Below are 26,549 nucleotides of genomic sequence, written 5' to 3'. Positions count from 1 at the left end.
AAAGACAGGGTCTTACTAGATAGCTCTGGGTGTCCAGAAACTTGCTATGCAGACCAGGCTGCCCTCAACCTCAGAGATTCCCCTGCATCTGCCTCCCAAATACTGGAAGTAAAGGTGTGCATCACCACCCTTTGATTAAACTAAAACTTTCCTTTGTGACAACTTGCATTCTTCGAGGCCCTAAGGGAATATTATAAAACACTGCACTATTCATTTTTTCCTGCACTGTATACACAGAGAAGAGGCTGAGCAAACATATAGTAAAATAAAAAAACGTACGTTAGATCCGTGCCGGCCAAGGACTTCCCATTCACCACTGGTGACTGCTATTTCCTCTTTGACAGGACACTTGAAGTCACCTAAAGATGAAGACAATCAAAATTCAGTGCTTTATTCCAGATCATAAGCAAATGAAACAACGTAGAAAAGATTTCTAAACTGTCTTTCCCAAAAAGCTGCAATAAAACAAAACCAAAACCAAAACCATCACCGCTAGGTTTGCGCTAATGCAACTGTTTTGGAACTAGAGAAGCACAATGGCTGACAATGTTGCACTAAATTGAGCCGTTTCAAATGGTTACTAAAAATTACAGCTAAAAACCTGAGCTAGGCATGGGCGCAGACACCTTTACTCCTGGCGCTTGAGAGGCAGGGGAAGGGGGATCTCTGAGTTTGAGGCCATCCTGGTCTTCATAGTGAGATCCAGGACAGCGAGGGATACACAGTAAGACCCTGTCTCAAACAAACAAACAAACAAAAAACCCAACGACAAACTCAAGTTAGGAGTTTTAAAAATATTCATGAATAATGAAAAAAAAAACAAACCCCAAAAAACTAGCAAACAGACAAACAAACAAACAACTCATGCAGAAATCATGAAACCAGAACAATAGATCCTTTTCATTTCTTTGGTTTTCAAGACAGGGTTTCTCTGTGGAATCTTGTCTGTCCTGGAACTCACAGAGTCTGCCTGCCTCTGCCTCCAGAGAGCAAAACACAGATTCTTTGAGAAAGGGTTTTACTACGTACCCCTGGATGGCCTGGAATTGGCTACATAGACCTACAACTGTTCTTGAACTCAAAGCAATGCACCTGCTCCTGCCTCCTGAGTTCTGGAATCAAAGAAGCGTGTCACCACATCAGATCCAAATAGACTCTTATGGTAAAGCCAGAGAGGAAGGCCCGGCCTTCTTGGATAGTGATCCAACATGGCGGTTTACTAAGCTGACAAGGCATTAGTTCAATAAATTTAACAAACCACTTTAAAAGCAAAGAAGAAAAATTGTAATGCAATTCTTTTTCATTTGCCAAAAAATAAGTTGGCTGTTTTTAAGCACACTAATATCAAATGCGGCACGTGCTGCATGGAAGCCTGTCTGGATGGGGTCTTCTCAGGGGAAGAGACCTAAGACGAAAGCTCATTGCTCTCCTCCAGCTGCTTGGATCTCTAGCTGTACAGCGTCACGGCTAAGGATGGTGAGTTAAGGAACCAGCTTAATTTCTTTCTGAGATAAAGACTGCAGCTTGCTATTTGATGAACAGGAAATGAAGCGTATGTAACATGTCTCTACAGAGCAACCAGAGTTTCACATAGCCATGAAAGGGAGAAGACAAAAGAAAAATCAAGTGAACAGCACCTGGGAGGCAGAGGCAGGGGGATCTCTGTAAGTTAGAGGCCAGCATGGTCTACAAAGCGAGTCAAAGTCGGCCATGGCTACACAGAGAAACCCTGTCTCAAAAAACCAACAAAACAAAAACAAACAAACAAGCCCCCTCAAAAACCCAAGTGAACATAATTTCAAAGTATAAAAACTGAGATGGAGCAAGCAAAAAAAAGAATATTATGTATATATGATATATATGTAATGTATCCAAGCAACATGGAAGACAGGTGCTGACGGGAGCAGGGACCGCGTTCTGATGTTCATATTGACTGAGTAATAACACATTTTAGGATACCTTATTGCTTTAAAAGTATTGTTCTTTATTTGTTGGCTCTGTTTTTTAACAATTAAACTTTATTATCCAACCCAACTAGCTTGCACAAGAAGGAAAAAAGGTTAAAGGGAAAAAGAGTGAACCTTCCGGTATCCGTTCCACGGGACGGGTCCTTAGGTGTCTCTCTGGCCCGCGTGCTGGTCCAGCCTGTCCCCTGCTCCATACGCGCTCAAGCCTGGTCTCTCTGTTTTTTGTCCTTTATCGCTCCCAATTACCAAAAATTCTATCCGCTTTTTCATCCCTTCATTTTTTTTTCAACCTTTTTATCTGTCTAGTTAAATCTGTAATCTTTTTTAAAAGGATAGAACTTACTGACCCTTCTGGCTTTTTTATGTCATTAGCCTTTTTAAAAATCTTTTTAAGCATGAAATATTGTAATAAAAAGACAATGAAAAAACAGAGAATTCTAAGTATAAGGCAGGAAAGAGTTTTGCAACAGCAGTTGCGACTTTGTTGATACCCTGAAACAGCATTTTTGTACCTTTGAATACTGAATCTTCCCTCATACCATTAGGGACTGTGGAACCCATTGGGCCCCACATCGTGGGCCAGATTTATTCATTCTTTATCTTGAGTGAACCTGCTCCTGAGCAACAGAGGAACTAGTAAGGCAATTTTAAGTCCACAGCTAAGCTAAACTGATGCTCATGGAAAGAAATTCCCTGTTTGGAATATATAAGACCTTGTCTAGCTTTAAAGGAAAGTGCATAGTTATATACAGTATTTACTTGGTTGGTTTCAAGCTCACTGCTCCCCAAATGCCAGTTACTAAAAGATTGTTCAGAAAAACCAAAGAATCCGAAGAGCATGAATAGGTATTTCTCTCAACCAGATATATAAATGGCCAATATGTACCTGGACAGTACTCAATACTCCTCATCATTAGGGAGCCTGTATCAGAACTACAATGACATGCCTCTTCAGGCTGAGCTCGGTGCCACGTGTTATGCTAGCTACTCAGTCTTCTCCTTAGCCTGTCTCAAACTAAAACCCAAGACAAGGCAGGGATGTAACTCAGTGACAAAGTCTTATGTTCAACCTCCAGTACAGTACACATGTGTATAAAAGAAAGAACCCAAATGGAAGATACCACTTTACATCTATTGGAGTGGCTATTAAAAAATAAACCCACTCTGGGCAGCGGTGGTGCACGCCTTTAAATCCAGTACTTGGGAGGCAGAGGCAGGCAGGCAGATCTCTGTGAGTTCGAGGCCAGTGCTACTGGTCTACAAAGTGAGTTCAGGACAGCCAGTGCTACATAGAGAAACACTGTCTCAAAAAACAAATAAACAAACAACAGAAAACAAACCCCCAAAATGCACACAACCCCCCTCCCCAAACTCAAAAACCTAAAAACAAAAACTAAAATAAAATAAACTCACAGTGTAATAACGCACACCTTTAATCCCAGAACTCGGGAGGCAGAAGCAGGTGCATCTCAGTGAGTTCAAGGTCAGCCTGGTCTAGAGAGTGAGTTCCAGGACAGCCAGGGCTACATAGTGAGACCCTGTCTTTAGAAAACTAAGAAAGATAGATAAATAAATAAATAAATAAATAAATAAACAAACTAAACTCACAACAACAAAACCCAATAAAACATACACACACGAAAGCAAGAAAACAGAAAATAACAAGTATTGCCAAGGATATAAAGAAATACAACCTGAGCTAGGTGTAGTGGCCTGTAATCTCAGCACATGGGAGGCTGAGACAGGATTGTAAAGAATTGGAAGGAAGTCTGAACTACAGAGTAAGAAAGAGAAAATCCTGTCTTTTATTTTATTTTATTTTTTTGGTTTCTCGAGACAGAGTTTCTCTGTGTATATAGCCTTGGCTGTCCTGGAATCACTTTGTAGACCAGGCTGGCCTCGAACCCACAGAGACACACCTGCCTCTGCCTCCCAAGTCTGGGAATAAAGGCGTTTGCCACCATACCCTGGTATGAAAATCCTGTCTTAAAAAAAAAAAAAAATCTGGGGACTGGAGAGAGCTCGGCAGTGAGCAGTGAGGAGTGTCCTTGCAGAGGCCCAGGTTTGGTCCCCAGAACCTATGTGGCAGCTCACAATCATCTGAACCTTCAGCTCCAGAGTATCTAAGCCCTCTTCTGCGTTTTATAGGCGCCAGGCACGCATGTAGAACACAGGCATACATAGAGGCAAAACATTCATATATGTAGAAATTAAATAAATTAAGCATATCCCCTAAACATAAATAAACAAACAAACAAAGACCCCTTGCATATTGCTCTTAGGATATAAAAAAGTGTAACCCTTACCATTAGTTTGCTAATAATAAAAAATAAAATAGAATATGTGAGTCACTCATTGCATGCATTGCACTTCTAGTAGCTATACCCTAAAGAAAAAATCGCCAGAGAGGAACATACATGGTCACAGCAGTGCCACTCCACCACAAGGATGGAAGCCTCCCAGGTTTCCATCAGGAAACACTGGATATGTGGTGGTGCACGCCTATAATCCCAGCAGAGGCGGAGGCAAGCGGATCGCTGTGAGTTTTGAGGCCAGCTTGGTTTACAAAGTGAGTCTAGGACAAACAGGGCTACACAGAGAAACCTGGTCTCAAACAAACAAACAAAACAACAAAGAACTCTAATAAAGGCAAAAATATCTTAAAAACAGGTATTCCAGCTAGGCGTGGTGGCACACTCTTTTAATCCCAGCACTCGGGAGGCAGAGGCAGGTGGATCACTTTGAGTTCGAGGCCAGCCTGGCCTACAAAGCGAATCCAGGACAGCTAAGACTTCAAAGAGAAACCCTGTCTCAAAAAATCAAAAAGATTGTGTCATTAAAAAAAAAAAACAAAAAAACAAAAAAAACAGGAATTCCAATAACTCACCGATTACCTGTTATTAATAGCTTATTGTGTATTCATTGAAAATTCGCTCTGCTTTTCATGTGCCGAGACTTGTGCTTCAGCTAATATATTTATTAAGTTTTACTGACATAAGTCCTGATGCTTATAAAGATTACAAAAAAGACATTATGGTCCTGAGACAGCTCTGACACTAGGTCTGATGCCCTGAGTTTGACCCTGGAAATCATACAGTGGAGGAACAGAACTGACGACACAAGCTGTCCTCTGACCTGCACATGCTTGCTCTGGGATGCAATATGTAAAACAGATGAACTCTAAAGGCATGAAATGCATACACAGTAAGCGAGGCTTCTTACTTGGGGCAGGCAGTCCACCACTGGATCGCTTGTATTTGCTCTCCTTCAAAGTGGATGTGATTTTATACAAATGCCGAAAACCTGTTTTGCATTCAGAGGCAAAAATAAACTCAATTTCATCTTCATGAGTTTGAGGAAAAACATGAAAAATATCGTGGATCTGCAAAATGAATAGCTTAATTTACTATATGCATTAATAAACATACTACATAGATAACCAAATGAGAGAAGAAAGGGTTACTTTAAATATAGGCAGGGGTTAGTGTGGAATATACGGCACACTTAACAACAACAGGTTTTGCCTGGGCTTTTCCATTTGTTTTACTGTAGACAATGATTTCACACACTGAGAAGTCAACATTTCCCAATGGAAGAAAGCAAAGAGAACAACATGCCCGAGGCTGCTGCTTTCCATCTCCTTAGTCTCTGAAGCACATAAAGTTTATGTAACAGTATAAATCTTACTATCCGAGCAAGGAGAATAACATGCTTTTCTTTGGTTTTCCAAAGAGAAGTATCCTAACACTTGAAGGGAAACAGATGTTCATCTGTTCTGGGTGAATCACAGGAAGCTTACTCTCAACTTCAGACAGACACACAGAGAATGCTTTCATTTTATATGTAATTTTTATGTTAAAATGGAAAATTTAAACTCAGATAAAACTAGTATATTTGGTATGGTTTGCTAACTTAAAAGGGAGTTTCCAGATACAGCTCTTGACAGTCCTCTCAGAAGCCCAGGAGCTGGGGCTGGGGCTGTGGGCCCACTACCTGCTGTGTGCAGAGCCACATCTGTGGTCATTACTGAGCTGTCACTTCTGCTACGTAGGCTGCACACGACTCCATTCTAGAACCATCATGGCAGCTCAGATGTCCACGGTTCCTCTGAACTTAAGGATGCATCCCGCTAGCTATGCAACATCGTCTGCCTGAGTGCACTGAGAAAGCTAAAGTTCAGCAAACAGCCATGCGTACGTTTATCCAGATGTCTGTTGTTTCTTCATAGATGATCAGTGGTGTCACAGAGTCAGGAACTGACTCGATGAGTCTCTGTCTGTCCATGGCATCGTCTTCTACTGGGATGAATAACTCAGGGGAAATCAGAACGATCTGTAGGTGAGTCTGGGAACGATCTAGAAGGATGGACCAGGCACTGTTCAAAGGAATGAGAAATCAGGAATAAAACAAGCTCTCGGAAAATGAATAATCTTCTGATCTCCCCTTAGTACCTATCAGTTTGTTTATTATTATTATTATTATTATTAGTTTTGTTTTTCAAGACAGGGTTTCTCTGTGTAGCCTTGGCTGTCCTGGACTCACTTTGTAGACCAGGCTGGCCTTGAACTCACAGTGATCTGCCTGCCTCTGCCTCCCAAGTGCTGGGATTAAAGGTGTGTGCCACCACGGCCAGTTTTTTTTTTTTTTTTTTTAAAGATAGGATCTCACTATGTGTCCCCTGGCTGGCCTGGAACTCACCATGGAGATCAGGCTGGCCTTAAACTCACAGAGATCTGCTTGCTGAGAGCTATGATTAAAGGTGTGGGCCACCACATACAACAATTATCTCTATAATCACAATATATGTGTTTTATGCTTACAGGACTGCAAGCCTGCAAGTTCACAGGGTTCAGGGAAAGGTCTGAGCGGAAATAACAATGCCAATTTACATGGGAAGGTAAAGCCTACAGCACTGACACTCTGAAGCTCTGGGTCCTAAATTGGTTGTAATGAAGTGACAATTTAACATACGCACTATTTTCCCTCTGGAGTCCATCCAGCTCTGGCAATGTATTCAACTCCTTCAAACAGAATCTCAAAAGGTTGAACCAGTTCTTTATCTATGACATCTATAATCTAGTGAGAAGAAAATGGAAAACAGTTATAGAAGACAGAGAAAATAATGTGCTCACTCGTCTACTTCTATCAGCATCTTTTCAGACAGGGCACTTAAAAGGGCATGAAGTGGGCAGTAAAACCAGCAGTCAGTTGGAGGTTTCCTGAGCTGGTGCTTTCTATACCCAGAAAAATCTCAGGATGAGCACTGACATGGTTTCAAAGTTTTCCATAGGGTTTATGCTAACAAAGCCTTGATAATAAATGACAGGTTCAAGTTTTCACTCACTTTAGGTCTAGAATCTAGAAGTAACAGTCCTTACATCCCTGCCGTAGCTTAAAATATATTTGTGTAATATATGAATAAAATGGACTTGGTGGCAAACATTTTTTTCCTTTAGAAGTTTTATAAGTACAGCTCAAAAAATAAGTCAATTGAAAAAAATAGTCAAAGGGTCTGAATAGACAGTCCTTCAAAGACAAGTGGTCACAGGGAGATGTAAATTGAATCACAGTGAGCTATGGCTTCTAAATGGATGGCTGGGACAAACAGCATGGACAACTACAAGTGTAAAGATGATGTGGAGAAACTGAAACCCTCATATACTGCTGGTGGAATACAATTTTCAAAGCAGCTTGGCAGCTCCACAAAGGATTAAATAGAGCATTATCACATGGCCAACCACTGTCCCAGGTATATCCCAGAGAAACAAAACCATAAGCTTTCAAAAATACTTGCACACGGGTGCACACACATACTCACAGCAGTCTCTCTCTAATCCCTCCTTTTTACGCTGTTTCAAGAGACACAGTCCCACTATAAAGCCCAAGCTAGCCCCAAACTTTTGATGTTCCTGCCTCAGCCTCCTGCATATAGGCACTGCTGAGGTTACAGGCATGTGTCACTGTCTATCTTTGTGACAGCTTTCCTTTTTGTTGTCTTTGTTTTTGTTTGTTTGTTTTTCTGGACAGGGTTTCCCTGTGTATCCCTGGCTGTCCTGGACTCACTTTGTAGACCAGGATGGCCTCGAACTCATAGCGATCCGCCTGCCTCTGCCTCCTGAGTGCTGGGATTAAAGGCATACACCACCACGCCCGGCTTGACAGCTTTCATTTTAAGAGCAAAAAGAATGAACAACCCAAATACCCATCACTGTTGAATAGATAAATAAAATGTGGTATACCACACAAAGAAATAATACTCAGCAATAAAAAGATTCAGAGATAAAGGGGGATGGAGAGATGGTTCAGTCACTTTGTCTGTGCCTGACAAGCATGAAGCCCTGAGTTTGGCCCTCAAGTCCCCATGTGAATAGCAGGCAGAGTGGCACTGTGTGTCTCTGCGTGGGGGGAAACAGAACAGGAGGAACCTGTAGCTTGCTGGCTGGTCATCTAGTCTAGCCAATCAATGAGTTTCAGGCGCAGTGAGAGACTATCTCAAAAACTAAACTGAAGGCTGGAGAGAGGGCTTAGTGGTTCAGAAAACTGGCTGCTCTCCCAGAGGATCTGGGTTCAATTCCCAGCACCATGTGGTTCTTACCCTCTGTAACTCCACGGGACCTAACACCCTCTTCTAGCCACCAGGCAGACATGTGGTGCACAGGCAAGGATTCAATCAAAACATCCATACACAAAAAACATTTTAAAAATAAACAACAACAAAACAAAGTGAAAGCCAGGCATGGTGGCACACGCCTTTAATTCCAGCACTCTGGAGGCAGAGGCAGGCTGATCTCTGTGAGAGGCCAGCCTGTTCTACATAGAGAATTCCAGGACAGCCAAGACTACATAGAAAGATCCTGTCTCAAAACAAGTGAACAACAAAACTCAACCACAAATTTTGTTTTTTTGTTTTTTTGTTTTCTTTGTGTAACAGCTCTAGCTGTCCTGAAACTCTCTCTCTCAACCAGGCTGGCCTCAAACTCACAGAAATTCTCCTACCTCTGCCTCCATAATAATTTTTAAAAAGGTCTTGATGGGCTGGAGAGATGGCTTAGAGGTTAAGAGCACCGTCTGCTCTTCCGAAGGTCCCAAGTTCAATTCCCAGCAACCACATGGTGGCTCACAACCACCTGTAATGAGATCTGGTGCCTTCTTGTGGGGGAGAGGCACATGTGTGGGCAGAATACTGTGTAAATAATAAATAAATCTTTTAAAAAAAAAAAAAAAAAAAAAAAAAAAAAGGTCTTGAAAGAGAAAAAAATTTTTGTTTTGTTTTGCTTTGTATACTTTTACATTTATTTTTAGGTATGTGCATGTCTATATGTGGGTATATGCACATGAGTGCAGGTACTCAAGGAAATCAAAAGACGACATCAGATCCTCTGGAGATGGTGTTATAGATGGTGGCAAGCCTTCTGACATGGGTGCTGGGAATGGAATTTGGGTCTTGCACAAGAACAGCATATGCTCTTAACCACTGAGATATCCCTCCAGCCCCACTAAAATCTGCATTTTAACTGATCTTGTGATCATGTCCAAATGGAAAGCAGCAGTACAAGAGAAATATGGGTTATTCAATCCACCACAAATGTGAGGTCCACCCATCACGGAAGGTAAAGCACTGTTTTACACTGATTGAAAAATTAATAGAAGCAAAGAACAAAACCCATTTGCAAGGAACAAAGATGTGGTTGTGTGGGGCCTGCATGTGTGCAGAGGCAGAAGACTGTTCACGCCTCAGATTTATTTTTCTGAGACGCTGTTTCTCATTGGCCTGGAGTTCAATAAGCAGCCTAAGCTGGCTGGCCAGAGAGCCTGGGGCCTGCCTGTCTCCACTGCCTCAGTGCTGGGATTACAAACACACTACAACAGCCAGCTTTTTAATGGGGGTTCCAGGACTGAACACAGGTCCTTATCTATCCCTCTCCTCAGGCCTACCATGAGTGCTTTCAAGGGAGAAAATAAGGTCAACTATCAATCATGACCCACAAATGTCTCAGCAAGTTCAACAAGCAAACGAATAAAGTGCATCACAGCAGAGTGTTCGTGCCTCACACTTACCGCTCCTTCAGCATCAACAAGTATCTCTGACATCTTGAAAGTGACCTTTGGGTTTGCTGTGCCTTTAGAAAGAACATAAATAATAATAATGCCCAGAATTACTCCAGCCAAGTGCTTCAGATCAATGACCTTCCGACTGTAGTTAAGTTAGGGATACTGTATACAGCTGGGGCTTTACTGTGCAAAAATCTTAGAACCGATCTCAGATTCACATGGGGAGCAAATAGCAAAAAGGCTAAGAAAGCTAGAATCAGTATGAAAGCACAGGGGAGTTGTCTACCATTTATGTAGTTGAAATGCTTGCAAGCAGTAAAATGGACAAAGCCTCACCTACTTATTAAGAACAAAATCACGTAAAAGTCAGACATGGAAGGACACCTTCTTGCCGAGCCCCTAAGCCTGAGTTACTTACTAGTTTTACGGGCACACCCACCTCTGAAAGCAAGTAAGGATGCCAAGGCTGTGCTCAGTGAGCAAACAACCTTGTCAAAAGCTGTAGCTGGCCAAGCGGCCTACACATGTGAACGACTGCAATTTTGGTTTTGAGACAAGGGCTCATCTTGTCGTCTAGGCTGACCTGGAGCCCCAGACAACCCCCCTGCTGCCACAGGCTTCCAAGCACAGGACAGCAAGCCTGAGCCACCACACTCAGAGCAGGAAGTGAATAAATAAGAACAGTGACTACGATACCTGTTTTAGGGTAACGGAATGAGTCTGCCCTCCTTGTTTCCAACATGGGGGACGTAACATGAATGATCTCCACCTCAGATTCATCATTTTCTTCATAGAGAATTCTAAGAATTTTACCTCCACTAGGAGCTTGAAAGGAATTTAGGTATTAGAAATTTAGAATAATTATTGTAGAATACTCTTCACTCACAATTCCTTCTAAAACTGGGCTTTTCAGTAGGAGAAATAATTAATGCATTAGACCGCCATTAGGTATTAGTGGTGACAGGGGCTGAATCCGGGTCCGTGAACAGGCTGGGCTAGCACTCTGCATGGGGCTGCACTCCCAGCCTGTGCTGCCTTCAAAACAAAAATTTTCAGTTACACTTCCTTATTCATTGTGGTGTGTGTGTCTCTGTGTGTCTGTATGTGAGTGTGTGTGTGTCTGTGTGTGTATACATAGGCCTTATTACTGGTTTACAGCTAAAAGTCTGAACACTCTAATAGAACATGAAAATTTTTATTTAAATGTATCTGAGAGATTGGGACATTTTATTTTATTTTTAGTATTTATTTATTTATGTATACAGTGCTCTGCCTGCCTGTATACCTGCGGGCCAGAAGAGGGCATCAGATCACATTATAGACGGTGGTTGTGAGCCACCATGTGGTTGCTGGGAATTGAACTCAGGACCTCCAGAGGAGCAGTCAGTGCCCTTAACCTCTGGGCCATCTCTCCAGCCCAGACATTTTATTTTAAAATGTAAATGTTTTGACACAGTTACATAGAACAAGACTAAAGTCTTTAGCATCTTCTAGTGACCTCCAAGTTTCTTCTACTAGGACTTAAAGATTATTTTGGGGGGGAGGGAAAAATGTAAGTGTGTGTGCTAACATATTCACACACCTATATACATATATACAGGGGAAACATTTTTAAGAATTTTGACATTATATACCTTAAAATATATTTTGTTGCAGAGGCAGGCGGATCGTGGTGAGTTCGAGGCCAGCCTGATCTACAAAGTGAGTCTAAGATAGTCAAGGCTACACAGAGAAACCCTGTCCCAAAACAAACAAACAAACATATATATATATATATATATATATATATATATATATATATATATATAGTTTTGTTGAAGGAGATTTAATAAAACATATTTCCTATAAAATGCTAATAGTCTAGTTGTTTTAAATGGTTTATGTGAAAATCTTGTTCTGAATAATTATGGAAAAACATCTACATTTTAAAATAAAAGTCCAAACCTAAGACATGGATTAAAATATGTATTTTTCATTGTCCTCTAAAGAAACGGTCAGACTGCTAGCTGTAAACCAATAGTGATGTCAAAAAATTTATTAATGGGTCCTGGCCAGCACTTAAGAGCACCAGCTGCTCTTCCAGAGGACTCAGCTAGATCCCGTGCACCCATGTAGCTGCTTACAACCATCTGTAACTTCAGTTCCTAGGATCTGATCCCTTCTGGCCTTTGCAGGCCCCAGGCACACACATGGCACATGAATACACATGCAGGCAAACACTCACACACATAAAATTAGGAGTAAGCCGAGCGTGGTGGCGCACGCCTTTAATCCTAGCACTCGGGAGGCAGAGGCAGGTGGATCGCTGTGAGTTCGAGGCCAGCCTGGTCTACAAAGTGAGTCCAGGATGGCCAAGGCTACACAGAGAAACCCTGTCTCGAAAAACCAAAAAAAAAAAAAAAAAAAAAAAAAAAAAAAAATAAAATTAGGAGTAAATAAATCTTAAAAAATAAAAAATGAAGCAGAGAAAAAAGTATTAAAGTAAATAACACCTAAGAAATACTGCTTCAGCTGGGCGTGGTGGTGCACGTCTTTAATCCCAGCACTCAGGAGGCAGAGGCAGGTGGATTGCTGTGAGTTCGAGGCCAGCCTGGTCTACAAAGTGAGTCTAGGGCAGCCAAGGCTACACAGAGAAACCTGGCCTCGGGGGGGGGGGGGGGGGGAAAGAAAGAAAGAAAGAAAGAAAGAAAGGAAAAGAAAAAAAAAAAAGAAGAAATACTGCTTCATGAATTGTTTCCAACTTTGCCCACAAAACATATGCATACTTTACTTTAGGCCACACCTGACTGTAATTGACTTTCTCGCTGAACTGTGGTTAGACAGTGTGTGGGCCACTGCTTTAAGCACCTCACACATTCACACACACTCATCTGTTTGCCCAGATGCTCCTCAATCTTTTTTTTTTTTTTTTTTTTTTTTTTTTTTTTGAGACAGGGTTTCTCTGTGTAGCCTTGGCTGTCCTGGACTCACTTTGTAGACCAGGCTGGCCTCGAACTCACAGAGATCTGCCGGCCTCTGCCTCCCGAGTGCTGGGATTAAAGGCATGAGCCATCACCGCCCAGCGCTACTCAATGTCTGCCAGCACATCACTAGTGTGGACCTTGCTATAATACTGCTTTTTAGCTGAAAAACCAGCAAGAAGCATCCAAGGTACCAAGGCAGAGTGTAATTATCTCTGCTAGAATTCATGTGGGGGGATATGGCCTGTATTTTCCAAATAATTACTAGTAGGATTTAGTCTTCATCACATTTTTATTTACTGCTCCAGCTCTAAGCTCTCTGCACTCACCCGATTCCCAGTCAAGCCCTTTAATACTTAAAGTGACCCATAACATAATACTTTGAACTTACTTCTTTCAGCTTGTGGACACCACCAATAGCCAGAATATCTATCAAATTCTTCTTGAAGAACAAAGGTAGCAACTCCAGCTGATCTGGGATCCTCCTCCATGTTGGCTAGCTCTGGACAAACATAAAAGGCAAAATTATCCCTAAACTCTTTTTTTTTTACAATAGGACAAAGCAAAATGATTCCATCACTTCTAAAGACAGGAAGCTGATTGTAGTGGTCAACTGTGAAGCCAAACAGAATGAATTCAAATCTAAGCCTTATTGGAGGAGGTGTATCACTGGGGGTGAACTTTGAGGTTTTAAAAGTCCACACCAGGCCCAGTCTTTCTCTGCTTGCAACTTGTGGATCAGATGTGAGCTCTCAACTATTGCTCCAGCTGCATGCCCACCATGATGGTCATGGATTAACCCTTTGAAACTGTAAGCAAGCTCCCAATTAAATGCTCCTTTTATAACCTGCCTTGGTCATGGTGTTCCATCACAGTAATAGAACAGCAATTAAGACAGACAGGGTCTTGCTATCTGAGAGGCGCCTGCCTCAGCCTCCTGAGTCCTGAGTTATAAAGGCGTGGACCACAATGTTGGGTGATGCTGTGGGCCACCATGTTGGTGATGCTGTGGACCTTTTTCATCCATTCTGCTGTTGACATGTGAGCTGCTTTTGGTTACTGTGAATAAAGATGACGTGACATTTATCCTTGCACAATAATTTCCATAGACATGTGCTTTCATTTCTTCTGAGCAGACATCTAGGAGTGGAGCGTCTGGTTAGTGGAGTATGTTAATTCTGTGGGGATGAGTTTCTATTGTTTTACACTTTTGCTAACTGTGTGGAAGTTCTAACAGTTGGTGTTCTCAATCTTTCTCACTTTTGCTTGTTTATTTGGTGTGCAGTGAAATATCATTATGATTTTATTTTCTTTTTAAAAGACAGCATCTTACTATGTTGCCCAGGCTAGTCTTGAATTCCAAGAAATTCTCCTGCCTCAGCCTCCTGAGTGATGGGACTACAGGATTATTCTACTGTGCCTAGCACAGGTAAGATTTAATTTCCCTCCCTTCCTTCCTTTCTTTTTATTTTTTTCTTTCTCTTTTCTTATTTTTTGTTTGTTTGGTTGATTGGTTAGTTGTTTTGTTTTTTTGTTTTTGTTTTTTAAGACAGGGCTTCTCTGCGTAGCCCTGGTTGCTCTGAACTCACTTTGTAGACCAGGCGGTCCTTGAACCCAAAGAGCTGCCTGCCTCTGCCTCCCAGAGTACTGGGATTAAAGGTGTGCACCACCACACCAGCTTTAATTTACCATTTGTCATCATCTATCTTCTACATTGTGTGAAAAGACTGTGCAATAAGAACCAACACTCCCTTATCCAAAACTGAGTCGGGATTTGGAATGCAGACCCTTCCTACAGTACACATCTATGACGTATTATGTGACACAGCCAGCAGCACAGCCAGATAAGCTGTAATCCTACACCCCAACATTCCAGCAGCGAGCTGCAGGGAAGGCACACTGAGCAGGGCAAACTTTATAAATACTCTCAAGCCAGTTCAGGTCAGGGTTTGCTACCAAATGAATTTTAGCACCAAGCTAATGACAACAATGTATTCAGAACTTTCTGAAATGTGGAATTAGTAAAAGAGCCAAGGTTAATGCTAGGTTTCTTGGCTCCCTAAAGTACTGTAAACTATACCTCCAACTTTGTTTTCTATTTTGCTCTCCTTTAGATGTGAGGACAGGTACCATTGGTTTGTATATCTACTACTTACTACAAATTTCTTACTAACTGGATAGTTGCTATCACCTCATCTTTCTAGCAGAGGGTAATTGGAGTCAGGAACCAGTACTTTTAAAATTCTCCATCATATTGACTAGAGAATAGACACACACGCACCCTGAATGTTTGACCTACTGTGACAAACACACTGGCTGACCGTGCTCCCTTCCTCCATCTCCTTATATATAAACAGACAATTCAGCCACTCTTCTCTAAACACTACCCAAAAGTTAACCCTTAGGCCTCCCGATAGTCCTGTGATGATGCTCAGTTGGTTCAAATTTCTACAAATGTAGAAATGATGAGGTAAGTTAACTAATTTGATGAGGTCAGAATTAATGAACGGTAGGTCTAACATTCAAACTCAGATAGCCTGGTTCTATATTCTGTATTTTCTGTCTGTGCTCTTAACAACTACACTAATACTAGAAATAATAAATATACCACATACCTACAAGTATAGTGAAAAAAAGAACTATAACATGACCCAGAATTCCAGCACTTTATACTTTTAATTCTGCTAATCTTCACAAAATTCTCTGTGGAAAACAATTTTACAAAAGAAAGGCAGGCATAGTGGTGTACACCTTTTGTTTTGTTTTGATTTTCAAGACAGGGTTTCTCTGTGTAGCCTTGGCTGTCCCGGACTCGCTTTGTAGACCAGGCTGGCCTCGAACTCACGGCGATCCTCCTGCCTCTGCCTCCCGAGGTAGCGCACACCTTTAATATCAGCATGCTTGGGAGGCAGAGGCAGGAGGATCGCTGTGAGTTCAAAGTGGCATTTAAAGGGGTGCAGACCGTGTCTTCCGGCCTTCTCTACACCTTGAAAAATGTAACGCCTGCACTTTAAAATGATCACCCAGCTTGCTTTAATTTCAAAATGGAAGTACAAGCAAATTTAGCTTTCCAAATATACGTCGGCAGAGTCCGCCTTACCGCTGTGCACATAGGTGACCCTCCGCTCTTCCCTGGTTACGAGGTTCGATACCCAGATGTCGTTGCTGTGAATGAAAGCTATCCAGTCTGGGTCAGCCGGGCACAATTTTGGATCCATCCGGATATTGGGACAACTAGTTTCCACTAAATTGGGCCGTAAAGGTTGTTGCTAGAAAAGTAAACATTTTAAAGTAAGTTATCAGGTTGACAAATACAGATTTGTTTTCCAGCATTCTTCCTATAAGATAAAGGCATGTCTAACTAAAATATACATTGTGACAACCACATCCCAGAAAAAATATACTTTCAATTGGTTTAACTAATTAAGGACTTAAAAAAAAAAAAAAAAGGATCTATTTATTATATATACAGTGTTCTGCCTGCAGGCCAGAAGAGGGCGCCAGATCTCATTATAGATGGTTGTGAGCTACCATGTGGTTGCTGGGAATTCAACTCAGGGCCTTTGGAAAAACAGACAGTTCTCTTCACCTCTGAGCCATCTCTCCACCCCTATTAAAGACTCTTTTAAACAATGAATGGAAAAGCTACAGGTAATAGATAATAAATACTGTATTATACACCAAGATGACATAATAGCATTTCAAAAAGTTTGCTGCCCAGACTGTTTAATGGAACAATTATTATCTGTTGACTTTTTTTTTTTTTTTTTGAGACAGGGTCTCACTATAGGTCTTGGATAGTCTGGAATTCACTAAGTAGTAGATCAGGCTGACCTTGAAATCACAGAGATCACCTGGCCTCTGCCTCTTTGGTGCTGGCACAAAGGGCTTGGCTTGTTGAATTTTTGTAAACACAATTTTGAATATATCATTAAACATTTAAAAATTAATTTTACCAATAAAAGTAAGCTTGCTTATAAAACATGTAATGAGGAATGGTAAGATGGCTTAGCAGGTAAAGAAAGGCTCCTGCTGCTAAGCCCAACAACGCAAGTGTAATGCCTGGGTCCTACCTACATGGTGGAATAAGACAGCAAAGTAAAGCAAGTTGTTCTCTGACCTCCACACATACCCTGAGGCATGTACACATACACACTAAATAAACAAATAAATGGAAAAATGTTTAACTTTTTAAAAATTCATTTATTTTCATTTTATGTATATGGCACATTGTCTGAATGCTTGTCTGTGTACCACATATGTCTGGTGCTTAATGAGGCCAGCAAAGGGCACTGTATGCCCTGGAACTAAGGTTACAGACAACTGTGAGCTGCCATGTGGGTTCTGGGAATTGAACCTGAGTCCTCTGGAAGATCATCCAGTGCTCTTAACCACTGAGCCACCTCTCTAGCTCTTCCCAAATTATTATTTTTTTCTTTTGGCTTTTTTTTTTTTTTTTTTTTAAAGATTTATTTATTTATTATTATGTATACAGAGCTCTGCCTACATGCACACCTGCAGGCCAGAGGAGGGCATCAGATCACATTATAGATGGTTGTGAGCCACTATGTGGTTGCTGGGAATTGAACTCATGACCTCTGGAAGAGCAGTCGGTGCTCTTAGCCGCTGAGCCATCTCTCCAGCCCCTCTTTTGGCTTTTTGAGACAGGGCTTCTCTGTGTAGCCTTGATTGTCCGGACTCACTTTGTAGATAAGGCTGGCCTCGAACTCAGATATCCACCTGCTTCTGCCTCCCTAAGTGTTGGGATTACAAATATATGTGTGCCACCATGCTCGGCTTCCAAATTATTTTGTTTATTTGTTTATTTTAGGTTTTTGAGACAGGGTTTCTCTGCGTGGCCCTAGTGTCCTAGAACTCACTCTGTAGACCAAGCTGGCCTTGAACTCAATCAAGGCCCCTGTCTCTGCCTCCAGCGTTCTGGGATTAAAGTCACTGGCTACCACCACCTGCTTCTCAAAAATTTTAATGTAATGATAGTTAAGACCAATACAATTCTATAAAAAGAATAGCTCCAATTATTCATAAAGAATTACTTAAAAAAAAAAAAAAGAATTACTTGAGGGGCTGGAGATCATGAGTTAAGAGCATTGCCACTCTTCTAGAGGTCCTGAGTTCAATTCCCAGCACCCATACCATCTATACTGAGATCTGATGTCCTCTTCTGGCGTGGAGGTGACCTGCAGATAGTTCTATGTACTCACATGTAAATAAATAAATAAATCTTAAAAAAAAAAAAAAAAAAAAAGAATTACTTGGAGTAAAACCAAATATAAATTCATTCATTTATTAAGGTAATTAGTTTTTCAGGGTAATCAAAGAAATAAATCATATGTTATAATATCTTTCAAAATTCCCCCTCAGCACTTGGAGAAAATGGAAATTAGCCATTTTCTGTGTCTTCTAGCACAGAAAGGATTTTGAGCATTTTAAAAATCGTGGCTGGGCGTGGTGGCGCAGACCTTGGAGTTACAGGTGGTTGTGAGCACCCTGATGTGGGTGCTGGGAACTGAACTGCCATTTCTCCAGTGCCAATCTGTTCTTTGTTTGTTTTAACTTAAGATTTTATTTTTATCTTTATTTTACGTGTATGAGTGTTTTGCCTTCGTGCATGTATGTATCACTTGCATGTCTGATGCCTATGGAGCCCAGAGAGGGTGTTGGATCCCCTGGGACTGCAATCCACAATGTGAGTGCTGAGAATTGAACCTGGATCCTCTAAAAAAACAGCTAGCATTTTTAACTGCCCAGACATTCTCCCTGCTCCTAAACTATCGACTCTTAAAAATAAAAATGAACATTAATTTCTTTAGCAGTTGGTAAACTCATCCTTTGGTTAATTTGTTAATTTCCTTTTGGGGGGGCTGGGGAGATGGCTCAGAGGTTAAGAGCACTGTCTGATCTTCTAGAGGTCCTGAGTTCAACTCTTAGCAACTACATGGTGGCTCACAACCATCTGTAATTTGATCTGATGCCCTCTTCTGGCATGTAACATGCAGATAGAGCACTCATATATGTAAAATAAATAAATAAACCTTAAAAAAAATTTTTTTAAATTTTTATTTTTTGGCTTTTCGAGGCAGGGTTTCTCTGTATAGCATTGACTGTCCTAGGCTCACTTTGTAGACCAGGCTGGCCTCGAACTCACAGCGATCCGCCTGCCTCTGCCTCCCGAGTGCTGGGATTAAAGGCATGCGCCACCACGCCCGGCAATAAATCTTTTTTAAAAATCCTTTCTGATGTAGGTACAAATTATCTTGTTTTGGGGGGGTTATTTTTATTTTTTTTAATTTATTTAATTTTAGTTTATGTGTATTGGTGTGAGGGTGTCAGATCACCTGGAACTGGCGTTACAGACAGTTGTGAGCTGCCATGTGGGTGCTGGGAATTGAACCTCGGTCCTTTGGAAGAGCAGTGCTCTTAACCACTGAGCCATCTCTCCAGCCCTGGTACAAATTCTCTTTAGGACCCCAAACAGTTAACACACAGTAGCTGCAACTCACTGTAAATCCATGTGGCCCTCCATCTTTGATATGGTAAATTCCACTACCAGCTTGAAACAGGAACGTTCCACTTCCAGGGTGATAGTCGTAAGCTGCGATTCCCACCGTTCCGATGCGCTTTCTTTCTCTGAGTAGCTCTTCCTCTCGAGAATACATCCCATAGTCTAGTGTCGCCTAAGACAAAAGAAAGTCACCCATCCCAGTCTTCTGAGAACTGGTCTTTGCAATTCATTGAGATCCTAGTCTCTACTGTGCTCAAGTCAGCATTCTTGTTGACTCAAAAGTTGTCAGCAAGTCTAGCCAGGTTCATTTCAGAACGTCTCCTGAGCTGAGCGTGGTGGCGCACACCTTTAATCCCAGCACTCAGGAGGCAGAGGCAGGCAGATTGCTGTGAGTTCAAGGCCAGCCTAGTCTACTAAGCGAGTCCAGGACAACCAAGGCTACACAAAGAACCTTGTCTTGAAAAACAAAGACATAAACAAAACCAGGACGTCTACTGAAATTTTGAGTAAAGAACCATTTAATCACTTTGCATACATTAGAGAACAAGAGTAAACTGGGCGTGGTGTGCACGCCTTTAGTCCTAGCATTTAGGAGGCAGAGGAAGGTGGGTCTCTGAGTTTGAGGCCAGCCTGGTCTACACAGCAAGTTCCTGGATAGGCAGGGCTACACAGAGAAACCTTGTCTCAAAAAAGAAAAAACAAAAACAAAAGCCCCAAAACAGGAAGCAAGCCCATCATCTTAGTAGCCAAGGCCTTCTATAACTAACCATAAATCAGTAGTTTTGTGTAGTTAGTTGTAGAGCAGAGATCTCCCCAGCTACATTAGTAGGGATTGAACATAGTAGCGTAGCTTATTCTAGGAAAGCCAAGAGAATAGACTGGTGTGTACGTGTGTGTGTGTTTGTGTGTTGGGCGGCGGAAAGCACTAGCTAGCCTCAAACGTTTGACTGACCTTCCTGCCTCCACACCTCCAGAGTACTGGGTTTACAGGTATATATCAAGTTCCAGGAGGTAGAGGTAGGAGGATCACCAGAAGTATGTGGGGCCAGCCTGGTCTACATAGTGAGCTTCAGGACAGCCAGGGGCACATAGTCAGATTTTATCTCAAAAAACAAACGAAATAAGGCTGGAAAGATGAATCAGTGGTTAAGAATATTCATTCTTCCAGAGGAACTAAGTGTGGTTTGCCAGTACCCACATCAGATGGCCCACAGGTCCAGAGGCTCCAGTGACTTCTCTGACACCTACAGACACCAGACATGCACACAGTGCACAAACACACATGCCAGCAAAACATTCATATACACAAACGAAAACATTTAAAACAAACGAAACAACACCAAAAAAAAAAAAAAAAAAAAAAAATTGAATTATAACATTCTATGGTTTTAGATACAGGGAATTAGTACTTTAAAGGTTACATATGTAAAAGCAATGAAATATTTTAATTCCTTTCCATTCACATCTACTTAAAATATAAAACCCTAGATGAACTTTTGCCCTGAAAGAAATAAAGAACTATGTACCAAATCACAGAAATAAGAATATGTGTTCTTACCTGAAAAAGATCCAAAAGAGGCTTCCAAGAAAGCATTAAGACTGCTGCTTTGTTGATGGTTTTAGGGATTTCAGAATAAAATAGTGTATTTTCTCTGTTCTCACCAGACATGGCTATAAGGAGGAAAAAACTCACATTATTATTTTGTAATACTGTCCTTATTACAACAACATTTACAAATACACAATGTCTTCTACATATTATAATGGTTTCCATCCCACTGGAACCAACATGCCTTGGAAATTTCCTTGAATAAAAACAATGTTTCAGGGCTGAAGAGATGGCTTAGTGAGCAACAGCTCTGTCTGCTCTTCCAGAGGTCCTGAGTTCAATTCCCAACAACCACGTCTTGGCTGACAACCATCTATAATGTGATCTGATGCCCTCTTCTGATCTGCAGGTGTGCATGCAGATAGAGCACTCATATACATAAAATAAATAAATAAATAAATAAATAAATTTTTAAAGAACAAAAACAATGTTTCCTTGGTCATGGTGACACACCTTTAGTTAGTCTCAGCACTTGGGAGGCAGAGGTGGGCAATTTCTGTGAGTTTGAGACCAGCCTGGTCTACCAAGCATGCTCCAGGACAGAATCTACACAGAGAAACAAAAGGAAAGAAAAGAAAAGAAAAAAGACAACAAAGCAATGTTTCAAACTAGGTACTTGCAGCAAATACATGTAATCCTAGAGCTCAGGAGAAATAGCAGTTTGAGGTCAGCCTGAGCTAACTGAAACCTTGTCTCAAAAAACTAAGTAAGGAAAACAGCAACAAGACTGCCAAGCTCCTGTGGTATCACGGCACATGTCTATAATCTCAGCTCTCAGGAATGGCAGCACTGTGAGCTGGAGGACAGTTTGGGCAGATGGAGAGGCTGTGTCCCAAAAAACTAAGCAGGAGGTGAGCATTAAAACAGAAGTATAAAGCCAGGCGTGGTGGCGCATGCTTTTAATCCCAGCACTAAGGAGGCAGAGACAGGCCAGCCTGATCTACAAAGAGTTCCAGGACAACCAGGGCTATTATACAGAGAAACTCTGTCTCGAAAAACCAACCAACCAACGAAACAAACAAAACCCAGAAATGTAGGGCGATCTGTCTGCATGTACAACTACACGCCAGAAGAGGGAATAAGATCCCTTTACAGGTTTTGAGCCACCATGTGGTTGCTGGGAATTGAACTTAGGACCTCTGGAAGAGCAACCAGTGTTCTTAATGGCTAAGCCATCTCACCAGCCCAAATGTGTGTGTGTGTGTGTGTGTGTGTGTGTGTGTGTCTTTGTGTGTGTTTTGCGGGGGGGGGGGGGGGGGGTGTTGAGACAGGGTGTCTCTGTGTAGCCTTGGCTGTCCTGGACTCACTTTGTAGACCAGGCTGGCCTTGATTGAACTCACAGCAATCCACCTGCCTCTGACTCCGGAGTGCTGGGGTTAAAGGTATGTGCCACCACGCCCGGCCCAAATTGTGTGTGTTCTTAACATGCGCTGGGCCTTAGGTTCAATCCCCAGCACAAAAAGGAAGAACTTTAAATGCACTAACATAGTTAATTTAGACAGATCTTAAGTGTAGAATAAATGGACTCAGGAAGAAGAGACCAAGACTTAGTTTAAAACAGTGAGAGCTTCAGCTGCTGAGGACAGGAGCGCACTAAAGGTTCAGTCTGCTCTAATCTGACTATACTCAAGAAGGGCATTTCAAAACAGCTTTAATCAATTCTTAGTTTAACTTTAACTTTGTCAAAAATATCATGGTCAACTACCTGGTGCCTGCAGGTAAAAATGTGGCTAATGGAATGAATCAAAACTAATACAGCCACTGAACAGAAGCTCTTCAAATTAAAGCCTGATGTGACGGCCTGCTTTTATTTTATTTTTTGTGACAGGGTTTTTTTTCTGTGTAGCCTTGGCTGTCCTGGACTCGCTCTGTATACCAGGCTGGCCTCAAACTCACAGAGATCCACCTGCCTCCGCTTTCCTGAGTGCTGGGACTAAAGGTGTGTGCCAGTATTGTCCAGCTGGTGGTGTGCTTTTAATCCCAGCACTCAGGGAGGCAGAGGCAGGCAGATCTCTGTGAGCTCGAGGCCAACCTGGTCTACAAAGAGAATCCAGGACAGCTAAGGCTACACAGAGAAAAAAAAAGAAAAGAGAAGTTCTTCAAATTGAAAGTGATTTTTTAGTCGGGCTTGGTGGCGTACGCCTTTACCCCCAGAACTCAGGGAAGCAGAGGCAGGTGGATCTCTGTGAGTTCAAGGCCAGCCTGGTCTACAGAGCAAGTCCAGGACAGCCGACGCTACACAAAGAAACTCTGTCTAAAAAAAAAAAAAAAGTGATTATTACTACCAAAATCAAATCTGAATTACAGTTAGTACTAAGACTTGAGGAAACGTGTCCTCTCTGAAAGTGCAACCTCATACTCACCAAGATAATAGACCCTGTCTGAGTGAGGTCCATCTGGATCCGTCCTCTTCACAAACATAAAATCATGTGGCGCCTTAGCCATCATGTAGCCATGATATTTTCTGGTATCAGCAAGCAGCTTTTTCAACTGACTCCAAGAATATCGTTCCACATAAAATGGCTCCAGTTTAGGTCGATTCTGTGATTCAATAGTTCCCTCCTCGCACTCTGCAGTTTCAAATATCTCAACACCCAGCTGTTCTGTTTCCATTGCTGCAGCCATGTTGCATTTTCCTGGAGAAATAAGGCACAAGAAGCTGCTCCCAGGGCTGTCTTCTATTATACTACCACAATGGTGGGGCCAAATAAATAAATACTTATAAGCCTTTCAGCACAGCTGCAATGAAACCTAATAAGAAAAGCAACAGTGGTGTCCCCTACCCCCATTTCTGTGCTCAGTTCCAAAACCATTTTTTTAAAAAATTGAGGTCATGTCAATTTCACAGTGACTATAAATCCCTTCGGGAACTTTTTATAAAAGGCTCTCCTTGGGTATCTCCTGCCAAAATTCCTTTTCCTTTCCCACACTGGAAGGAAACAGGCCATGTGCCAGCTGGCTGCTACATTCCTCCCCAGAGCACGTCAATAGTGAAGCTAGGTGCCAAGGGAGGTGAGTGTTTTTGCATTTTAAAAAGTAACACATCTAACAAATGCTGATTGCTCTGTTTCTGAAATATAACAAATTAGGATAGTTAACAACATTGTTACAATAAACTTACAATAACTTAAGGCAGTAACCTAAGAAAATACATTGTTTTCTCTTACAGGAGGACTCCTAACAAATAAACACCTACAGTTTGATACAGTCTGAAACTTCTGCTCCCCTCTAGACACTGCCAAGTATTTGTGGTACTTAGTGTTTTACTGATGGTTATACGAGTAGTCATCCTAATTATGAAATTTCTATACTGTTCAAAAAAGGAAAACGCTATCTTTAAGTGGCTTCAATTAGTCAAAGGAGTCAATCACGAAAGCATATGGTGTTTACATCAGCATTTTATAAGTGTGAACCCAATTTGCCAGTTCAACACCATACCTATTTAATAGCCTTGAGAACTAATTATACTTATTCTAAAACCCAGAAGATACACTTTCCCCCTCGATATTTTCTGATATTCAAACGTAACATGCACAAACTATCAGAGAAAAATAATCACAACAAAAAAGCTATCATCAAATCATGCAGAGATGTAGCTCAGTGGTGAGTTCAATCCCAGTTCCACAAGTTAAAACAAACTACACTTATATAACCACATTTCACATAACCATTAACGACTTCTCCGACAACCAATAATTAAAGTTTAGGTTCGCAGTTAACATCAATTCATGTTAAGATATTATCTACAATCTAGCAAATTACTGGAAGGTGTGGGCTGTGAGTTAGTCCACCTAACTTGCATTACTGGTATACATAAGTGCTGAACTGCATACAGGGGACATTGTATCATTTTCTGTGCACGATACTATTACTTCTAAAGTATCGATGACAAAGTAGTCTAAACCCTGTTACCTCAGGTGTAACTGTAACATTGCCATCCCTGAGCATCCATGGCTCCACTGACTGAAATCCCACAGGGAATTGAGTTTTTAGAGCAACTGGGGACTTAACAGTATCAAGTGACAGTATGTGAGTGGTGGCTGCTGGACCACCTAAAAGCTGGTGGGGGCCTACTTTCAAACAAGCATGTCAAAGGACCTAATTTTCTGCTGGAGCAAGGGACTAAAATGCAACGAATCTATACCAATCTGACTCAATTCTCTTACAGTGTGAAATCCCATATCTACTCCACCCCTTGCAAGTACAAGGCCAAGGAACAGAAAAGAGTAGCTCAGTATGGACTTCTAGAACTCTCTAATGCCAGATGGAGTCATCACCAACTTAAGAATCCTATGTAAAAACTCACAGCAGCTTCTTAAAAACAGAATTCCTAAATGGACTGTGCTGTTTGTCCCCACACATACATGGACACACACACTGCAGAGTTCAAATGACGTTCTTCCACTCTGTTGATAGTAAATATTTACTCTGCCCAACAGATATTATACAATTTATGAAAAAGTTTAACTAATTTCCAGGATTCCCTGACATTCTATATACAAATACGTTTTCAAAACATGTGGCCTGCATTTCCTAACACAGGGTGCTATCTGTTCTCAGCACAGTGTACACACCTCATGGTTCCACCCCCTCTCCACTCAGGGACCTTCCCTGGTGCCTACCTGATTGTATTTTCATCTGCTCAGATCTCTTCTACTTTCAAAGAGACCATTTTCACCTGGCCCAACTTTAAGCACAGATCTCTCCGTTCATCCTGATCTCTTCTTACAGGAATTTTTCCTTTTCTCACCATCCAATCCTGCTCACCAGATAAGAGATTGTTGATCATTAAATTGGACCATATACGGTAAAAAAAAATTAGCCTAAAAATCCCAAAATGATATTTAGCAGATAGATTTCCTTTTAGTGTAATATGTAATACCTGAATTATTTTGGAGCTCCAATTTATTAAAGCTTTGTGATATATAAATGCTTTTTTGATAGGTCTTAAAAATCCTTGGCAGGATTTGATAGGTCTAACAAATTCAAGGCAGGTCTTGAATTCTTAGTCCTCCTGAGTGCTAAAATTTCAGGCCTATGCTAATAAGCCCAGAACTAAAGTTATTTTTCCAGAAACATATAGCTCAAATTGAGTAGTCAAATTGAGTAAGTATATTGATGTCCAGATGCATTAAAGGGAAAACTATAAAAGAGCTTTAAAAATTACAAAAGTGGGCTGGAGGTGGTTCAGCGGTTAAGAGCTAATAATGCTATTGCAGAGGTCACAATTTTGGTTCTCAGCAGCCACTTCTCAAAACCACCCTAAGACCAGTTGAGGGGGGTAGGGGTGTGGTGGAATCCAGCACCTCTGGTCTCTACAGGAACTGCATTCACACGCACAGGACCTCACACATACATTTTTTGGAAAGATTAAAAAAAGCATATACATGTGAGGTATCAATTGTAAAGCCTTGAAACTGGCAGATTTAATTTACTTC

The 26,549-nt window shown here is 41.4% G+C and overlaps 1 protein-coding gene across 1 annotated transcript in view; it reads right to left on the bottom strand.

The window, feature by feature from the left end:
- The window catches only part of Dpp8 (dipeptidyl peptidase 8), a 43,453-nt gene extending 17,695 nt beyond the window's left edge, over positions 1-25,758 (bottom strand). Inside the window, exons 1-12 of the mRNA XM_051156687.1 lie at positions 25,734-25,758; positions 23,475-23,747; positions 21,061-21,173; positions 19,501-19,674; positions 16,080-16,248; positions 13,371-13,481; positions 10,716-10,844; positions 10,026-10,087; positions 6,943-7,043; positions 6,165-6,342; positions 5,190-5,349; positions 280-359 (exon numbers count right to left, since the gene is read on the bottom strand). Coding sequence (XP_051012644.1) covers positions 280-359; positions 5,190-5,349; positions 6,165-6,342; positions 6,943-7,043; positions 10,026-10,087; positions 10,716-10,844; positions 13,371-13,481; positions 16,080-16,248; positions 19,501-19,674; positions 21,061-21,173; positions 23,475-23,747; positions 25,734-25,749 — 1,566 coding nt within the window. The 5' untranslated portion in view covers positions 25,750-25,758. The remainder of the gene's footprint in view (positions 1-279; positions 360-5,189; positions 5,350-6,164; positions 6,343-6,942; positions 7,044-10,025; positions 10,088-10,715; positions 10,845-13,370; positions 13,482-16,079; positions 16,249-19,500; positions 19,675-21,060; positions 21,174-23,474; positions 23,748-25,733) is intronic.
- Positions 25,759-26,549: the final 791 nt, after the last annotated feature.

This window comes from Acomys russatus, chromosome 14, assembly GCF_903995435.1.
Source record: "Acomys russatus chromosome 14, mAcoRus1.1, whole genome shotgun sequence".
Taxonomy (NCBI): Eukaryota; Metazoa; Chordata; class Mammalia; order Rodentia; family Muridae; genus Acomys; species Acomys russatus.
Note: the sequence above shows the minus strand (reverse complement) of the source record. Positions and strands in the feature narration are given on the sequence as shown.